The sequence below is a fragment of the Sus scrofa genome, chromosome 4 (assembly GCF_054392235.1).
Source record: "Sus scrofa isolate SSC_HxYL_T2T_F1_AM1 chromosome 4, Sscrofa_HxYL_maternal_Yorkshire_Landrace_v2.0, whole genome shotgun sequence".
NCBI lineage: Eukaryota > Metazoa > Chordata > Mammalia > Artiodactyla > Suidae > Sus > Sus scrofa.
This window is the reverse complement of record NC_139386.1, coordinates 135779046-135797578: the sequence shown is the minus strand read 5'-3', so window position 1 is coordinate 135797578 and position 18533 is coordinate 135779046. Positions and strand designations below refer to the sequence as shown.

The 18533-nt window shown below is 41.3% G+C and overlaps 1 protein-coding gene across 44 annotated transcripts in view; it reads left to right on the top strand.

The window, feature by feature from the left end:
- LOC146404297 (uncharacterized) overlaps nucleotides 1-18533 on the top strand; it is an 85459-nt gene that overhangs the window by 16143 nt on the left and 50783 nt on the right. For 10 of the 44 annotated variants that reach the window (XM_085024245.1, XM_085024240.1, XM_085024243.1 and 7 more), the window contains exon 2: nucleotides 7817-7951. The exons of 29 other annotated variants lie outside the window; for them this stretch is intronic. In XM_085024245.1, the coding sequence (XP_084880371.1) occupies nucleotides 7817-7878 (62 nt within the window). In that variant the 3' untranslated portion in view covers nucleotides 7879-7951. Of the gene's footprint in view, nucleotides 1-7816; nucleotides 7952-8242; nucleotides 8343-8899; nucleotides 11378-14034; nucleotides 14190-18533 lie in introns of those variants that run through there. 5 more of the 44 variants (XM_085024238.1, XM_085024233.1, XM_085024234.1 and 2 more) reach the window with 2 other exon arrangements.

The following is an 18533-nucleotide window of genomic DNA, read 5'->3' as shown; positions in this document are numbered from 1 at the left end:
ATACATTGTAGTTTTTATGTGTTAATCCCAAACTCCTGTAATTTACCTTACCCGCTGTCCCTTTGGTAGCCATAAGTTTGTTTCCTGTTGGTGCGAGTCTGTTTCTCCTTTGTGTGTAAGTTCATTAGTATCATTGTTAGAGTCCGCATCTAAGTGATATGTATTTGTTTTTCTCTGTCTGACCCACTTCACTTAGTGTGAAGTCTCTAGGTCTGTCTGTGTTGCTGCAAGTGGCATTATTTCATTCCTTTAATGGTTGAGTAGTAGGCCATTGTATGTGAATACCACATTTTCTTTATCCACTCATCTCTTAGTGGACACTTAGGTTCCTTCCATGTTTTGCTTATTGTAAACAGTACTGATAACATTGGGTGCATGTATCTTTATGAATTACTGTTTTCTCTGGTTGTGTGCCCCAGAGTGGGATTGCTGCACCATATAGTAACTCTTTTTAGTTTTTTAAGAACCTGCATACCAGAGTGGCTGCACCAATTTACATTCCCACCAACAGTGTAGGAGAGTTCCTTTTTCTCCACACCCTTTCCAGCACTTATTGTTATAGACTTGTTGGTGATGGCCATTTGACTGGTCAGATGTGATATGCCATTGTAATTTTGATTTGCATTTCTCTAATAATTACCAATATTGAGCATCTTTTCATGTGCCTGTTGGCCATTATGGTTCATCATATGACAGTGCATATATACTGTGCTATATAGAGTAGGCCCTTGCTGTTTATCCATTCTAAATGTAGTAGTTTACATCTGCTAATGCCAGCCTCCCACTCCGTATTTTCCCCAACCCCTCACCCTTGGCCACCACACCTCTGTTCTCTATGTCCCTGAGTCTGTTTCTGTTTTTTTTGTTTTTTTTTCTTTTTTTCTTTTTTTGTCTTTTTGCCTTTTCTAGGGCCGCTTCCACGGCATGTGGAGGTTCCCAGGCTAGGGGTTGGATCGGAGCTGTAGCCACTGGCCTACACCAGGGCCACAGCAACGCGGGATCCGAGCCTCGTCTGCGACCTACACCACAGCTCATGGCAACACTGGATCCTTAACCCACTGAGCAAGGCCAGGGATCCAACCCGCAACCTCATGGTTCCTAGTTTGATTCGTTAACCACTGCGCCTTGACGGGAACTCCTGTTTCTGTTTTCTAGATAGGTTTCTTTGTGTCATATTTCAGATTCCACAAGTAAGTGGTATCATATGTATTTGTCTTTCTCTTTCTGACTTCACTTAGTAATTCTAGTTGCTTCCATGTTGCTGCAGATGGCATTATTTTGTTCTTTATTATGGCTGAGTAGTATTCCATTTTATTTATGTACCATGCCGTCTTGATGTGTTCATCTGTCCATGGACATTTAGGTTGTTTCCGTGTCTTGACTGTTCTTTTATTTATTTATTTATTTTTTTAATATTTTTTTTATTTTCCCACTGTACAGCAAGGGGGTCAGTTTATCCTTACATGTATACATTGCAACTACAGTTTTTCCCCCACCCTTTCTTCTGTTGCAACATGAGTATCTAGACATAGTTCTCAATGCTATTCAGCAGGATCTCCTTGTAAATCTATTCTAAATTGTGTCTGATGAGCCCAAGCTCCCGATCCCTCCCACTCCCTCTCCCTCCCATCAGGCAGCCACAAGTCTCTTCTCCAAGTCCATGATTTTCTTTTCTAAGGAGATGTTCATTTGTGCTGGATATTAGATTCCAGTTATAAGTGATATCATATGGTATTTGTCTTTGTCTTTCTGGCTCATGTCACTCAGGATGAGATTCTCTAGTTCCATCCATGTTGTTGCACATGGCGTTATGTCATTCTTTTTTATGGCTGAGTAGTATTCCATTGTGTATGTATACCACATCTTCCGAATCCAATCATCTGTCGATGGACATTTGGGTTGTTTCCATGTCCTGGCTATTGTGAATAGTGCTGCAATGAACATGCGGGTGCATGTGTCTCTTTTAAGTAGAGTTTTGTCCAGATAGATGCCCAAGAGTGGGATTGCGGGGTCATATGGAAGTTCTATGTATAGATTTCTAAGGTATCTCCAAACTGTTCTCCATAGTGGCTGTACCAGTTGACATTCCCACCAACAGTGCAGGAGGGTTCCCTTTTCTCCACAGCCCCTCCAGCACTTGTTATTTGTGGATTTATTAATGATGGCCATTCTGACTGGTGTGAGGTGGTATCTCATGGTAGTTTTGATTTGCATTTCTCTTATAATCAGCGATGTTGAGCATTTTTTTCATGTGTTTGTTGGCCATCTGTATATCTTCTTTGGAGAAATGTCTATTCAGGTCTTTTGCCCATTTTTCCATTGATTGATTGGGTTTTTTGCTGTTGGGTTGTATAAGTTGTTTATATATTCTAGAGATTAAGCCCTTGTCTTGACTGTTCTGAATAGCGCTTCTGTGAACACAGGGGTGCGTGGATCCTTTTGAATTATAGTTTTGTCTGGATATATGCCCAGGAGCAGAACTGCTGGATCATATGACAACTCCTTTTTTAGCTTTTTAGGGACATCCATAGTGGCTGCACCAACGCTCATTCCCACCACCAGTGTAAGAGGGTTCCCTTTTCTCCACATCCTCTCCAGCATTGGTTATTTGCAGACTTTTTGGTGATGGCCATTCTGACTGGTGTGAGGTGGAACCTCATTGTAGTTTTGATATGCAGTTCTGTAATAATAAGTGATGGAAAGCATTTTTTTCATGTATCTGTTGGCCATCTGTATGTCTTCTTTGGAGAAATGTCTGTTTAGGTCTTCTGCCCATTATTTGATTAGGTTTTTGTTTTCCAATGTTGAGTTTAATGAGCCGTTTATGTATATTGTATATTAATAATTTATTGGACATAGCTTGAGAAAGAAGAACAGAGCCTGAGGAATCATGTGCCCTGACTTCAGACTATACTACAAAGCTGTAGTAATAAAAACAGTATGGTTCTGGCACAAAAACAGACAAATAGATCAATGGAACAGGAGAGAAAGCCTAGAAATAAGCCCACACACTTATGGTCAGTTAATCTGCAATGAAGGAGACAAGACTATGCAATGGAGAAAAGAGTCTTTTTAATAAGTGGTGCTAGGTAAACTGGACAGCTACATGGAGAAGAGTGAAATTAGAATGTTCTCTAACACCATATACAAAATAAACTCAAGATTGATTAAAGGCCTAAATGTAAGACCAGATACTATAAAACTCCTAGAGGAAAACATAGGCAGAATATTCTTTGACATAAGTAGGAGCAATAAATTTTTGGATCCATCTCCTAAAGTAAAGGAAATAACGAAAATAAACAAATGAGGCCTGATTAAAATGAAAAGCTTTGCACAGCAAAGGAAATCATCAACAAAATGAAAAGGTGATCTTTTGCCTATTTTTATTTGTCCTTTTATTATCAGATTGGAGTAGCTGTTCATATATTGTGGGTGAAGTCTTTGTTATATGGTTACCAGGTATTTCCCAGTGGTGCCTATCCTCTGGTGTTCGTACCAATGCTCACAGCCTTCTCAGATTGTCCCAGGATTCATCTGTTACGGACACTGTACAGCAGAAGTAATATTACCTTACTTTTGAGGTTAGGTTTGGGAAAAGTTGTGGTTTCTCTCTCAGGCGGTTGCTTTCTTACTCTCCTAGATCACTCACTCTGGGGAAGTAAGCTGCAGTTGTGAGTAGCCCTACAGGGAGGCCCATGGGGCAGGGAGCTGAAGTCTGACTGTTATGGGCCGAATTGTGTCCCCCCCAAGTTCATGTGTGGAAGCCCAAACCCCTAGTACCTCAACATGTGGCTGTATTTGGAGACTGGGCCTTGAAAGAGGTGATTAAATTAAAATGAGGCCATACAGGTGGGCCCTATTCCAGCTTTACTGGTGTAATTCTAAGAGGAAATTTGGACATAAGAGAGACATCGGGATGTGTACACACAGAGAAAAGACTGTGTGAAGACATAGCAAGAGGCAGGTCATCTGCAAGCCCAGGAGAGAGGCCTCAGAAGGAGCAAAACCTGCTGACATCCTGTTCTTAGACTTGCAGCCTCCAGAGCTGTTGGAAAATAAGTTTGTTATTTCAGCCACTTGGTGCTATTTTGTTATAGCAGCCCTGACAAGCTAATACATTGGGAGCAAACAGCAAGGAGCAGAGGCCTGATAATAGCTGCATGCATGAGCTAGAAGCATATTCTCTAGTCCTACTCAAGTCTTGGCATGACTGCCACTTTGACCAGCTGCTGCACTCACACTCCTCAGACTCCCAGTTGTGTGAGATAATAAATACTTGTTTTAAACTACGGACTTTTGGAGTAATCGCTGCACAGCAGTAGATGATTGATACCAGGTCCTTGCGTGGTTTACAGATATTTCCCCCAACCTTATATTTAATGTTCCTAAAGTCGTTTAAAGAGCAGCAATTTTACATCTCAGTGAGGTTCAGCGTATCAGTTTTTAAAACAAATTGTGCTTTCTGTGTCACACTAGTAAATGTTTGTCTAGACCAATGTCCAAAGATTTTTTTCCTGTGTTTTCTAGAAGTTTTATAGTTTTAGGTTACATTTAGGTCTGTGATCCGTTTTGAGTTGTTTTTAGATGTAGCACAAAGTAATGGTTTGAGTTCTTTTTGGCATATGGATATCTTATTGCTCAAGTATCATTTATTAAAATTTTTATTCTTTCATCTTGAATTGCCTTGACATTTTATTAAAAATCATGTGACTACAGATGTTAAAGTTGATTTCCAGACTTTCTATTCTGTTGCATTGATCTCTAGTTCTGTCTTTGCACCAATAGCACCCTCTCTTGACTCCCACAGCTAAGTTTTAAAATCGGGTAGTTAAGTCCCTCTACTTTGCAAAAAATGAGATGCTATTCTAGGTCCTTTGCATATCCGTATAAATTTTAGGATCAGTTTATTAATGTCTACAAAAGAGCTTGCTGGAATTTTGACAAGGATTGTGTAGAATTTATAGATGAAGTAAGAGAGAACTGACATTTCAACAGCGTTTTTTACAGGTCCTGAAAATAGAGTGTCACTCATTTATGTAGATTGTCTTTCGTTTCACTTAACAAGGCTTTGTGGTTTTCAGTGTAAACGTTTTTGCATGTTTTTGCTGAAGTATTCCTAGGTATTTTATCCTTTTTTGATGTAACTTTGAAAAGGATGATTTGATTTCATTTTTGGGTTTTTCATTGCTTATGCATAGAAATGCCATTGGTTTTTGTATATTGATTTTTTCTGTCCTGCAGACTAAGTTAATTTATCATGTGTTACATCGTGTGTGTATGTGTAGTGTATACAGAGAGTGTGTAACGCGGGACTCGGTTGCCAGTGTTCTGCTGAGGCGTTTTCGTGTCAGCTCTCGAGGGGTGTCTGTCCGTATGCTCCTTTCTCGGATTGTCGCATGGTGTCCTCAGGGTCTCTCCGCAGCCTTTACTGTTGATGTTGCCTGTCTCTTCACTGCTTCCGGATGCTCTCTAGTGGGGATCCCCAGCTGGCTTCTACCTCACTGATTTGCTGTCAGCCCAGCCATCCCCTAAGTGCACTTCCGTCACTGTGTTTTCATAACCAGTATCTGCGGCTTATTAGTGCTTCGTATTGGTTCGCCTCTCCCTGGTGTCTTCGGTGGCATATCTGTTACTCATTTAAAATTCCTCACTTTTCCTGGTCGGTTAATTTTGCTTGTCTAGTACAAACTGTCCAGTTTTCTGAGAAATTTCTTTTGTGGAATTTTACTCCTCAGATGCTGTAATATTTTCCCCTGTGATCTAGCATCCCCTTGGGAGTATCAGCGACCTCAGCTGTAATTCATCCTTGAAAGGGAGGATCAAAAGCCTGAAACTTGGATGGCGATTCTTCTGGTGACTTTTTTTTTTTCTTTTTTTGAGAGCCTTCGGTAAACAGGAAGAGGGATGAGCCTCAGGATGAAAGGCCTCTCATGTTACGATCCAGCCTCTGCCAAGTTCCAGTGGGTCCTTCCAAGAAGAGGCCCCGCCCTCGGCTTACCTCCCAGTACCCCTGCGTTCGCCATCCCTCTTCCCAGAGCCGTATTCTGTGGCATCACTGAGACCCCCGGTGGAAGGAAGCGAAGGAGAGAAGGGTGTCAAGCTGATCTGTAGGCAGGTATCAGCTTCTTGGGCAGTTGCGGGGCTGCACCTGCTGTTTTCATGCCTACCTTGCGTTGTGGGCTGTGACCCTCCCCCCCAGGGGGCCATGGATGGAAAAGTTCACAGTCAGAGGTCCCATCTCGCCATTCTACTCATCACCTTCACCAGAGTCCAGCTCTGACTCAGGGCTGTCCTGTAGCCACCACAGTGGTACCCAGCTCCCTTCATTTCCCGCGGATTCTCACAGATCCATCATCACCCTTTCACGTACATAACATCTTCAGGACTAGCTGTGGGGACTCCAGGAGGCAGTACTGTTGCTGGTTTGCTCTTTTCAGGAACTGGACTCTGCAGATAGAATTTTTAAGAAGTAGTGATGGTAAAATGAATGTCTGAAGTAATTTCAGGGGCGTCTCACATTCTCAAATATCCTTCCTCTGGGCTTCCCATGACACTACTCAGATTTTCCCAGGGTGCAAGATTTTATTATCTTCTCCAGCGTTTCATTGACAACTTTGAGGCAATGCAGTCATTCCCATATGCTTGTGCTCGGACCGGTACCTCACATCAGCTGATGTACTTGATCGAAAACAGATCTCTGGGCCTCTTCCTAGAGGTACTTAATGAAAATGGAGAGAGCTTTTGGGACATCTTTTTAACAAGTGCCTTTGTGTGTAATTCGGATGTGTAGTCAAGTTGGGAAACCCCTCGATGAGGGCATCACAGCTGTGCTGTCCAGGGGGTAGCCATGGGCTGCGGTGGCTGTTGAGCACTTGAGAGGCAGCGATCCGAATTGACACGGATTGTAAGTATAAAACACATGCACTGGATTTCAGTGACTTGGTACAGAAAATTCGAAAGATCTCATTAATAACATTTTTATGTTGTGTACATATTGAATTAGTATTTTAGATACAGTACGCTATGTATGATGCAATATTAAAATTATTTTCATCTCTTTTTACTTTTTAAAATGTAGCTACTAGAAAATTTTAATTTACATAGGTGGCTCATATTATATTTTCGTTGGACAGTGCTACCCTAGAAGATGTTATTGTTTTTAAACTTTAAATTCTAATTACATGGGCTTAACATAATGTGAACAATCAAGAATTAGCAAAGCATGTTAGTTCACTTAATAATTTGTTAATTCAGCCAATAAATATTTGTTCTGTTTATTCTTCAAACTGCTGCTGCCTGAGCAGCTTTGTAAATCACAAGTCTGAGAATGTCAGTTAACTCTATGAAACCCTGCAAGGCCTAATCGTTGCTTTAAGGGCAAAAGAACTAAATCCTTACTGCGGCCTTGCAGAGATGCCAGATATGCTGGGCCACATCTTCTTCTGGCCTCATCTCTGCTCACTCATCCTGTAGGTGGCAGGTAATCACCACTTACCTGGGGAGCCTTCCGTAGCCCTTCCTGCTCTCTTCTGCTCCAGCCTGAGTCAGGATGTGTGTGTGTTTCCGAGCACTTATTTCACGTTGCGATGATAAATTCCTGAATATTATCCTCTGATTAACATCAGTCTCTGTCTCAGATAATGGGCTCATGGAGCAGGGAGGCCCTGCCTCTTTGCTCATTTTGAGTTGCCAGCTCAGGTCATAGTGTCTAGTTCACAACACACAGGAACTCGCGAAGGACTTGAGCACCTGTCTGCATCGTGCACAGAACTGTTCTCTGTGGTTATAAACATTAAAACCTACACTCTGCTTTCAGGGAAATCACAGCTTCGTGAAGGAAGACAAGCATGTGAAGCAAGTGCAGAAGACAGAATGTGACCTAAAGAGGAAGCAGAATGCGTTCCTTTGTGGGGAAAGTTAGAAGAGCTTTCCCGAGGAGCTCCCTTGACGAGTGAGTTGTAGTTGGCCAGGAGGTCAAGGTGGGAAAGCTTTCTAGACGGAGGAAGGAAAACGTGTAGTACGTTAGGGAGCAGCAGGTAAGCTGGGTCCGAGGGCCCTGCAGTGACTTGGAGGAGGAGGAGGGAAGAGAAGGCCTCGTGGCCCTTGCACAGGACCTTGCGTTTCTTCTCTTGATGGCTTGCGCACATTCTTTTCCACTGCGATACCACAGCAGACAGACTCTGGTTCCCTGTGCTGTGCAGGAGGACCTAACCCCAAACTCCCAATCCTTTTGTTCCCTCAGCCCTCCCCACTTCTGCCCAAGCTTGCATTTCTTCATTCCATGGGTGATCCTGGAGCAAGATTCATTTCCTGAGCTTGGGTTCAGAGCTTGGGACCTAGAGGTAAGTGGTCAGGGCAGAAAGCACAGGTTGGCTCTGGGTGTGATTATTCGTCAGCAGGGCAGCCCAACATGCTGTGCTTTGGATGAGCTTATTATTACAACATAGTAACTGTTCCCAGTGCATTGGCTGGATCTGTTACTGGCAAAAGCATGATTAGGATCAAATAAATAAATCATGATTCAGGAGGTTCAGTTATAATTGATGAGCCTTGAGATGATTCCAACAATTGGGTCATTGCTATTAGAGGGCTCCAGGACCTTGTCCAGAAAGCATACTGTTTTCTGCAAAGAAGTATGTGAAACAGACTTTCTAAAATAAAAATTTTAGAAAAATTTTTCTGAAAAAAAGTCTTAAAAACTTTGTTAGCCTTTTAATACCTGAAGCCTGAAAGCAGCAAGTTTTATGAGTCAGAGTAATAGTTATGAAACCAAACATTCTGATTGTTTTTTAAATTTTAATTTTATTGAAGTATAGTTGATTTACAGTATTGTGTTAATTTCTGCTGCACAGCAGCATGCCTCAGTTATACACACATCCTTTTTCATATTCTCTTCCAGTATGATTCATCACAGCATATCGAGTATAGTTCCCTGTGTGACAGTATCCATCCCATGTATAATGGTTTGTATCTGCTAAACCCAAACTCCCCATCTTCCTTTCCCAAATCTCCCTCCCCCTTAGCAACCACAAGTCTGTTCTGCATATCTGAGTCTTTTTTGGCTCATAGATATGTTGATTCGTATTACGGTTTGTATTATGGTTTAGATTCCACATGCAAGTGATATCACATGGTACTTGTTTTTCTGACATACTTTGCTTAGAATAACAATCTGTTCTTGCATCCATGTTGATGTGAATGGCATTATTTCAGTCTTTTTTATGGCTGAGTAATACTCTCTCTCTTGTTTATCCATTCATCTGTTGATGAATATTTAGGTTGTTTCCATGTCTTGGTTATTGTAAATAGTACTGCTGTGAATATAAATGAAATATATATATATAAATGAAAGTTATATATAAATGAAAGTTTTGTCTGGATATATGCCCAGGAGTGGGATTCCTGGATCATATGGTGGTTCTGTATTTAGTTTTCTGAGCAGCCTCCTTACTGTTTTCCTTAGTGGTTATACCAATTTAAATTCCCATCTATAGTGTAGGAGTGTTCCCTTTTCTCCACACCCTCTACAGCATTTATTTGTAGGCCTGTTAATGATGGCCATTCTGACCACTGTGAGGTGGTACCTCATAGTTTTGATTTGCATTTCTCTAATAAATAGTGATGTTGAACATTTTTTCATGTCCCTACTGGCCATCCATATGTCATCTTCGGAAAAATGTCTGTTTAGGTCTTCTGCCCATTTTTCTCTTGGGTTGTTTGTTTTTTTTTGTTGTTGAGTTGTATGAGTTGTTTGTATATTTTGGAGGTTAGAACCTTGTCAGTTGCATCATTTACAAGTATTTTCTCCCATTCCCTAGGTTGTCTATTGCCTTCGGAGAATGACTTAAGAAAACATTTGTATGGTTTATGTAAGAGAATGTTTTGCCTTTGTTCTTGTCTTGGAGTTTTATTGTGTTATGTTTAAGTCTTCAAGCCATTTTGAGTTTATTTTTGTTCTTGGTGTGAAAGTGTGTTCTGCTTCCATTGATTTACATGCAGCTGTCCAGCTTCCCCAGCACCAACTTGCTGAAGAGACTCTTTTTTTCCCATTTTATATTCTTGCCTCCTTTGTCAAAGATTAATTGACTGTAGGTGTCAAAGTTTATTTCTGGGCTCTTTATTCTCTTTCATTGATTCCTGTGTATATTTTTGTACCAGTACCACACTATCTTGATGACTGTAGCCTTGCAATATTGACTGAAGACTGGGAGAGTTATACCTCCTGTTTTATTTTCTTCCCCTCAGGATTGCGTTGGCAATTCTGGGTCTTTTAATGGTTCCATATAAATTTTTGGTTTATTTGTTGTAGTTCTGAGAAAAATGTCATGGGTAATTTGATAGGGATTGCATTAAATCTGTAGATAGCTTTCAGTAGTATGGCCATTTTAACAATATTAATTATTCCAGTCTAAGAGCATGGGATATCTTTTCATTTCTTTAAATCCTCTTTAATTTCTTTGAATAATGTTTTATAGTTGTCAGTTTGTAAGTCTTTCACCTCCAATGAGAATAGGCGTCCTTGTCTTGTTCCAGATTTTAGCAGGAAGGATATCAGCTTTTTTTCCATTGAGTATAATACTGGCTGTGAGTTTTTCATAAATCGCTCTTATTATGTTGAAATATGTCCCCTCTATACCTACTTTGGTAAAGATTTTTTATCATAAATGGATCTTTAATTTTGTCAAATGCTTTTAATGCATCTATTGAGTGATCACTTGTTTTTTGGCTTTTGTTTTGTTTTGTTTTTTGTCTTTTAGGGCCGAACCCGTGGCATACAGAGGTTCCCAGGCTAGGGGTCTAATCAGAGCTGTAGCCGCCAGCCTATACCATAGCTACAGCAATGTGGGATCCGAGCCACATCTATGACCTACACCACAGCTCACGGCAACACCATATCCTTAACCCACTGAGCAAGGCCAGGGATCCAGTCCACAACCTCATGGTTCCTGGTCGGATTCGTTAACCACTGAGCCAGGATGGGAACCCCAACTTTTCTTTTGTTAAAATGATTTATTATGTTGATTGATTTGCATATGTAGAACCGTCCTTATGAACTTGGGATGAATCCTACTTGATCATGGTATATGATCTTTTTGGGTGGATGGGAGGGGCTATACCTGTGGCATATGGAATTTTCCAGGTTAGGGGTTGAATCAGAGCTACAGGTGCCAGCCACAGCCACAGCAACAGCAACAAGTGATCTGAGCTGCATCTGTGATCTACACCACAGCTCATGGCAATGCCAGATCCCTGGCCTAATGAGCGAGGCCGGGGATCTAACCCACATCCTTATGGATCCTAGTTGAGTTTGTTACTGCTGAGCCATGATGAGGGGAACTCTGTATGATCCTTTTTTATGTGTTGGTGGATTAGATTTGCTAAAATTTTGTTGAGATTTTTTTGCATCTATATTTATCAAAGATATTGGCCTGTAATTTTCTTTTTTGGTAGTATCTTTGTCTGGTTTTGGTATTAGGGTTATGGTGGCTTCATAGAATGTCTTTCAGCGTGTTCCCTCTTCCATACTTTTTGGGAAGAGTTTAAGAAGAATTGGTATAAGTACTTCTTTGTATGTTTGGTAGAATTCACTGGTGAAGCCATCTGGTCCTGGACTTTTGTTCGTAGGGAGTTGTTCTTTTTGTTTTGTTTTGTTTTTGTTATAACAGTTTCTCTTTCACTTGTAGTAATCAGTCTGTTCAAGTTATATATTTCTTCTTGGTTAAATTTTGATGGACTGTGTATTTCTGGAAATTTGTCCATTTCTTCTAGGTTGTTGAACTTCTTGGCATTTAATTGTTCATAGTATTCTTTGTGTGCATTTATTTATTCAGTATTGGTTGTGATTTCTCCTGTTTCATTTCTTATTTTGCTTATTTGGATCTTCTTTCTTTTCTTCTTAGTGGGCCTGGCCAGAGGTTTGTCAATTTTGTTTACCCTTTCAAAGAACCAGCTCTTGGTTTTATTGCTTTTTTCTTTTGTTTTCTTAATCTCTGTTTTATTTATTTCTTCTCTGATCTTTATTGTTTTTTCCCTTCTGCTGACTTTAGGTTTTGTGTGTTCTTTGTTTTCTAACTCTTTTAGGAGGTAGGTTAGGTGGTTTATTTGAGATTTTTCTTGGTTCTTAGAGCCCTGTATCACCATGAACTTCCCTGTAAGAACTGATTTTCCTGCAGCCCATAGATTTTGTGTGGTGTGTTTTCATTATTGTTTGTTTCAAGGTATTTTAAAATTTCTTCTTCAAGATCATTGTTGCCTCATTGATTTTTTTAATAGCATGTGTTTAGTCTCCATGTAATTGTTTTTATTCTAGTTTCTTTTTCTGTTTGATTTCTAGTTTCATGCCATTATGGTCAGAAAAAATACTCGAAATAATTTCTATACTATTTTTTTTGTCTTTTTTTTTTTTTTTTTTTTTTTTTTTGCCATTTCTTGGGCCGCTCCCACGGCATATGGAGGTTCCCAGGCTAGGGGTCTAATCAGAGCTGCAGCCACTGGCCCACGCCAGAGCCACAGCAATGCAGGATCTGAGCCGCGTCTACAACCTACCCCACAGCTCACGGCAATGCCGGATCGTCAACCCACTGAGCAAGGGCAGGGACCGAACCCATGACCTCATGGTTCCTAGTCGGATTCATTAACCACTGCGCCATGACGGGAACTCCCAATTTCTATACTATTAAAAATTTTAAGGCTTGTTTTGTGCCCTAGTTTGTGGTCAGTCCTGCAGAATGTTCTATGTGGACTTGAAAAGAATGTGTATTCTGCTTATTTTGAATGTAATGTCCTGAAAATATCAATTAAGTTCAACTATTCTATTGTATCATTTAGGGTCTTTGTTGCTTTATTGATTTTTCTGTCTAGAAAATATGTCCATTGTTAGCGAGTGGGTGTTAAAAGTCTCCTACTATTATTGTATTCCCATCAATTTCTCCCTTCATGTCTATTAGTATTTTATTAATGTATTTGTTTCTTCCTATATTGATTGCATATATGTTGACAAGTGTAATATCCTGTTCTTGTATTGATCCTTTCATCATTAGTGTCCTTCTTTATCATTCTTTATGTCCTTTGTTTTAAAGTCTGTATTGTCTGATATGAGTATTGTGACCCCCGCTTTCTTGTATTTCTTCTTGGATGAAAGGTCTTTTTCCTTTTTCTTACTTTCAATCTGTGTGTGTCCTTTGCCCTAAAGTGGGTCTCTTTTAGGTAACATATTGTAGGTTTTGTTATTTTTTTATTAATTAATTATTTTTTTTATTTTCCCACTGTACAGCAAGGGGATCAAGCTATCCTTACATGTATACATTACAATTACATTTTTTCCCCCACCCTTTCTTCTGTTGCAACATGAGTATCTAGACAAAGTTCTCAATGCTATTCAGCAGCATCTCCTTGTAAATCTATTCAAAGTTGTGTCTGATGAGCCCAAGCTCCCGATCCCTCCCACTCCCTCCCCCTCCCATCAGGCAGCCACAAGTCTCTTCTCCAAGTCCATGATTTTCTTTTCTAAGGAGATGTTCATTTGTGCTGGATATTAGATTCCAGTTATAAGTGATATCATATGGTATTTGTCTTTGTCTTTCTGGCTCATGTCACTCAGGATGAGATTCTCTAGTTCCATCCATGTTGCTGCAAATGGCATTATGTCATTCTTTTTTATGGCCGAGTAGTATTCCATTGTGTATATATACTACATCTTCCGAATCCAATCATCTGTCGATGGACATTTGGGTTGTTTCCATGTCCTGGCTATTGTGAATAGGGCTGCAATGAACGTGCGGGTGCACGTGTCTCTTTTAAGTAGAGTTTTGTCCAGATAGATGCCCAAGAGTGGGATTGCGGGGTCATACGGAAGTTCTATGTATAGATTTCTAAGGTATCTCCAAACTGTTCTCCTTAAGCTCTTTCAAAAGGTTGAAGAAGAAGGAATACTCCCAAAGACATTCTATGAGGCCACCATCACCCTCATTCCAAAACCAGACAGAGATACCACCAAAAAAGAAAACTATCACCCAATATCATTGATGAATATAGATGCAAAAATTCTCAACAAAATCTTAGCCAACCGAATCCAACAACATACCAAAAAAATTATACACCATGACTAGGTAGGGTTCATCCCAGGTTCACAAGGATGGTTCAACATACGCAAATCAATCAGCATCATACACCACACTAACAAAAGAAAAGTCAAAAATCATATGATCATCTCAATAGACGCAGAAAAAGCATTTGACAAAGTCCAACATCCATTCATGATCAAGACCCTCGCCAAAGTGGGTATAGAGGGAACATTCCTGAATATAATCAAAGCCATTTATGATAAACCCACAGCAAATATAATACTCAATGGGGAAAAACTGAAAGCCTTCTCACTCAAATCTGGAACAAGACAGGGATGCCCACTCTCACCACTGCTCTTCAACATAGTTTTGGAAGTCTTAGCCACAGCAATTAGACAAACAAAAGAAATAAAAGGCATCCATATAGGAAGAGAAGAGATAAAACTGTCACTGTATACAGATGACATGATACTATACATAGAAAACCCTAAGGACTCAACCCCAAAACTCCTTGAACTGATTAATAAATTCAGCAAAGTAGCAGGATATAAGATTAACATTCAGAAGTCAGTTGCATTTCTGTATACCTGCAATGAAATATTAGAAAAGGAATACAAAAATACGATACCTTTTAAAATTGCACCTCACAAAATCAAATACCTTGGAATACACCTGACCAAAGAGGTAAAGGACCTATATGCCGAGAACTATAAAACTTTAATCAAAGAAATCAAAGAAGATGGAAAGAAATGGAAAGATATTCCATGTTCCTGGATTGCGAAAATCAATATTGTAAAAATGGCCATACTACCCAAAGCAATCTACAGATTCAATGCAATCCCTATCAAATCACCCATGACATTTTTCACAGAACTAGAACAAACAATCCAAAAATTTATATGGTTTTTTAATTTTTTTATGCAGTCTGCTACTCTGTTTCTTTGGGTTGGAATATTTAGTCCATTGACATTTAGGGTAATTATTGATGGATTTGTATTTATTGCCATTTTTATTTATTTGTTTATTTGTTTATTTATTGGTCTTTTTGTCTTTTTAGGGCTGCACCTGTGGCATATGGAGGTTCCTGGTCTAGGGGTCCAATCAGAGCTTTAGCTGTTGGCCTAAGCCACAGCCACAGCAATGTGGGATCTGAGCCACGTCTGTGACCTACATCATGCTCATGGCAACGCTGGATCCTTAACCCACTGAGCGAGGCCAGGGATCGAACCTGTGTCCTCATGGATACTAGTTGGGTTTGCTAACTGCTGAGACACGATGGGATCTCCTTTATTGCCATTTTAATCCTTCATTTCCTGTTGATTTTATAGTTCTTCTTTGTCTCTTTCTTTTCCTTTTGTGATTTGATGATTTTCCTTTGTATTATGCTTATGTTTCTTCATTTTGATTCTTGTGAATCAGTTGTATGTTTTCAATTTGTGGTTACCCTGTTTTTGAAATATGTTAACCCCTTACCGTATCTGCTTGCTTTAGACTGGTAGTCATACAGGTTCAAACACATTCCAGAAAATAAAACCACATTTTCTTACTGTTCCCCAACATTCTATGATTTGACGGCTTCTTTTACATCTTCACGTTTGTCTCATTGCTGTTCATTGTGGTTATTACCACTTCCACAGAAATTTTTTGATTAAAAAATCTATGTATTGGCTCATTTAAGTGATTTTACTTTTCAATTAGGATTTTCTCTTTCTTAGAGATTCTTTTTTCCTATTTATGGAGGCTTTTTCGATATTTCTTTCAGGATAAGCTAGTATTGCTCTATTCCATTGGGTTTTTGCTTGTTTGAGAAACTCGTAATCTCTCCTCCTCTAAACGATGGTCTTGCCAGCTTGTCAGGTAGAGGCTCAGGTGGACGTTTCCCCCTTCAGTGCTCTGAGTCTGTCCTGCCCCTCCCTCCTGACCTCCAACACTGCTGAGGAGAAAGGTGCGGACTGCCTTACGGGGGTTCCCTTGCAATGAACTCTGTCTTCCTCTTGCTGCCTTCCGAATCCTTTCTTTGCTTTTAACTTTGCCGTTTTTATTACAATACTTCTTGATGTAGGTCTCTCTGGGTTTATCTTACTTGTGACCCTCTGTGTTTCCTGTTTCTGGGTATCTATTTCCTTCTTTAGGTTTTGGAGGTTTTCAGCCATAAAACCTCCCCTTCTCTTTTCTTCTGGGATCCCTGTTGAGTATAGAGTGGCATGCTTAGTATTACCCCATACTGCCTTTTGCTCATTTGGGTTTTGTCTGCTTTTCTCATTGGGTTAGTCCCCGTATTCTATCTTCTGAGTCAGTTATTCATTTCTGTACCTCATTCATTTTGCTGTTTATTGACTTTAGCTCAGCTTTCATCTCTGCAAATGAATTTTCTAACTTTTTTTCTTGCGTCCGCGTTATAGTTTCTAATTCCATGTTACAGTATCTGCATTTCTGTTGGTAGCCTTTCTTAAGTCTTTCAGTATTTTCTTTACCTCAGTATCTATTAGATTGAAGGGGTCTGTTTCATTGTTTTTTGGGGGAATTCTCTTGGTCTTTTAATCAAGAGTGGCTTCTCTGTTTCTTCATTTCAGTTATATTTCTCTTGCTGAATGAGTTGTAGAGAAACAATTATCTCTGGTGGACCGGGGGGGGGGGGGGCTATGTTTATGTGGGCACATCCCTGTGTAGCCTGAGCGGGCTTTGATATATTTTGTCGTGAGGGCTGTTTTTAGTAGGGATGCCTGTTTTCTCACTTTGCAGTGTCTGCTGGCCTTTGTCCCCTGGATAATGGACGTGACTGGCGGTGTGGTGACCGGAGCCTGTACTGGGTATTGAGCAGGGCCTCCTCTTTGCTCTGTGGTTGTCAGGGGAGGGTCTGCTTCCTAGTTGAAGCTCCCAGATCCATTTATGGTCTCCATTGCTGAGCTATGGATGGGCCTGGTGTACTGCCACTGGGAGGGGAGCTGATGAGTGTTCCTCTGCCAGAACTGTTCACTAGAGTGTGCTCTGTTGTGTCACCTGTCACCCATTCTGTGGGCTCACAAAGTACACAGTTCTTAGCTCTGTCCTCATCCCTCCTCAGCTGTGGGAATGCCAGCAGTCTTCCCCGGTGTCTGTCAGGCATTGTTTTCACAAGGCACATGCACTAAGTTAGCTCCCAGGACGGCACTAAAGGTTCACCTGAACCTGCTCTGGAAGCTGTGGAGGCAGCTCAGACCCTGCACCAGCCCAGCCTTGGCATGCACACCCCTACAGAGCCCATATCTTCTAAGGCCAGACCTGTCACAGCTGTGGGAGCTCCCATGATCTGTTAGGATGTCCCATAGGCACTGAATTTACAAAGCCAGCAGTGGAGGTGGAAGTGTGTGGCTTGTGCAGCTTTGGGGGGGGGGGCTGAATTTCAGCCCTTCTTCCTAAGTCATGCAGCCCTTGAGGCTCAGTTGTAGTCTCCACCCCACCCCTGCATGTAAGCAACCTGCTGGCATTTGCTCCCAAGGCCTGCTGATGTGGCAGAGACGTTGGAGTCGGGCAGGATGGCGTCTGAGGCATGGGAATGTGGAGAAAGAGGCTGCTCTGGCAGCCCCAGCCTAAGAGTGCCACTTAACGAATGCACTTCATTTCTGTGGGGAGTGCAGGCTTCTTTCATGAATATCCTTGCTTGCAGCCATACCTCACTCCGGCCTCTTCAGGCTGTCCCTGTGCAGCCAACACCAGTCCTCTCCCTGCGTGCGTCCTGTTCCCGCCCTCAGCCAAGTTCCCGCACTCAGCCCCCGCTGTGGCATCGGACGCGCACCTCAGGCTGGGTGCCCAGGCTGGTGGCATGATCATCAGCGCAGGTGTCTGTCTGTCCTGCCCACCACAGGATGGTGGCCGTGCTCTCTTCTGGGCCTTCAGCGGAAGCTCCGTTTTGTCCCTGCTGATGTCCCTCCAGTAGAGGGGCCTCCCGGGGGTGGGACCCCCTCCTCAGCTTCAGGGGTACATGCCCGTCCTGCTTCTCTTTTTTTGCCTTTTGTCTCACACGGTTTCTTGGAGCTCTTTCTTGTGCTTTCACGTGTTTGAGGTGTTTTGCTTGTGTTCAGTAGGTGTTCTGTGAGAACTGCTCCAGTTTTAGATGTTTTGTTTGTTTTTTTCGCTTTTTTTTTAAGGCCCACACCCCGGCACATGGAGGTTCCCAGGCTAGGGGTCTAATTCGAGCTGTAGCCGCCAGCCTACACCAGAGCCACAGCAACGCAGGGTCTGAGCCACATCTGCAACCTACACCACAGCTTATGGCAACACCGGATCCTTAACCCACTGAGTGAGGCCAGGGATCAAACCCGCAACCCTGTGGTTCCTAGTTGGATTCGTTTCTGCTGCGCCACAACGGGAACTCCTAGATGTATTTTTGATGTATTTGTTGGAGGAGGTGAGTTCCATATCCTGCTGCTCCACAATCTTGCACAGTCTTGATTGGAATCCAACAAATTTTGATCGATTTAATTTTTCACT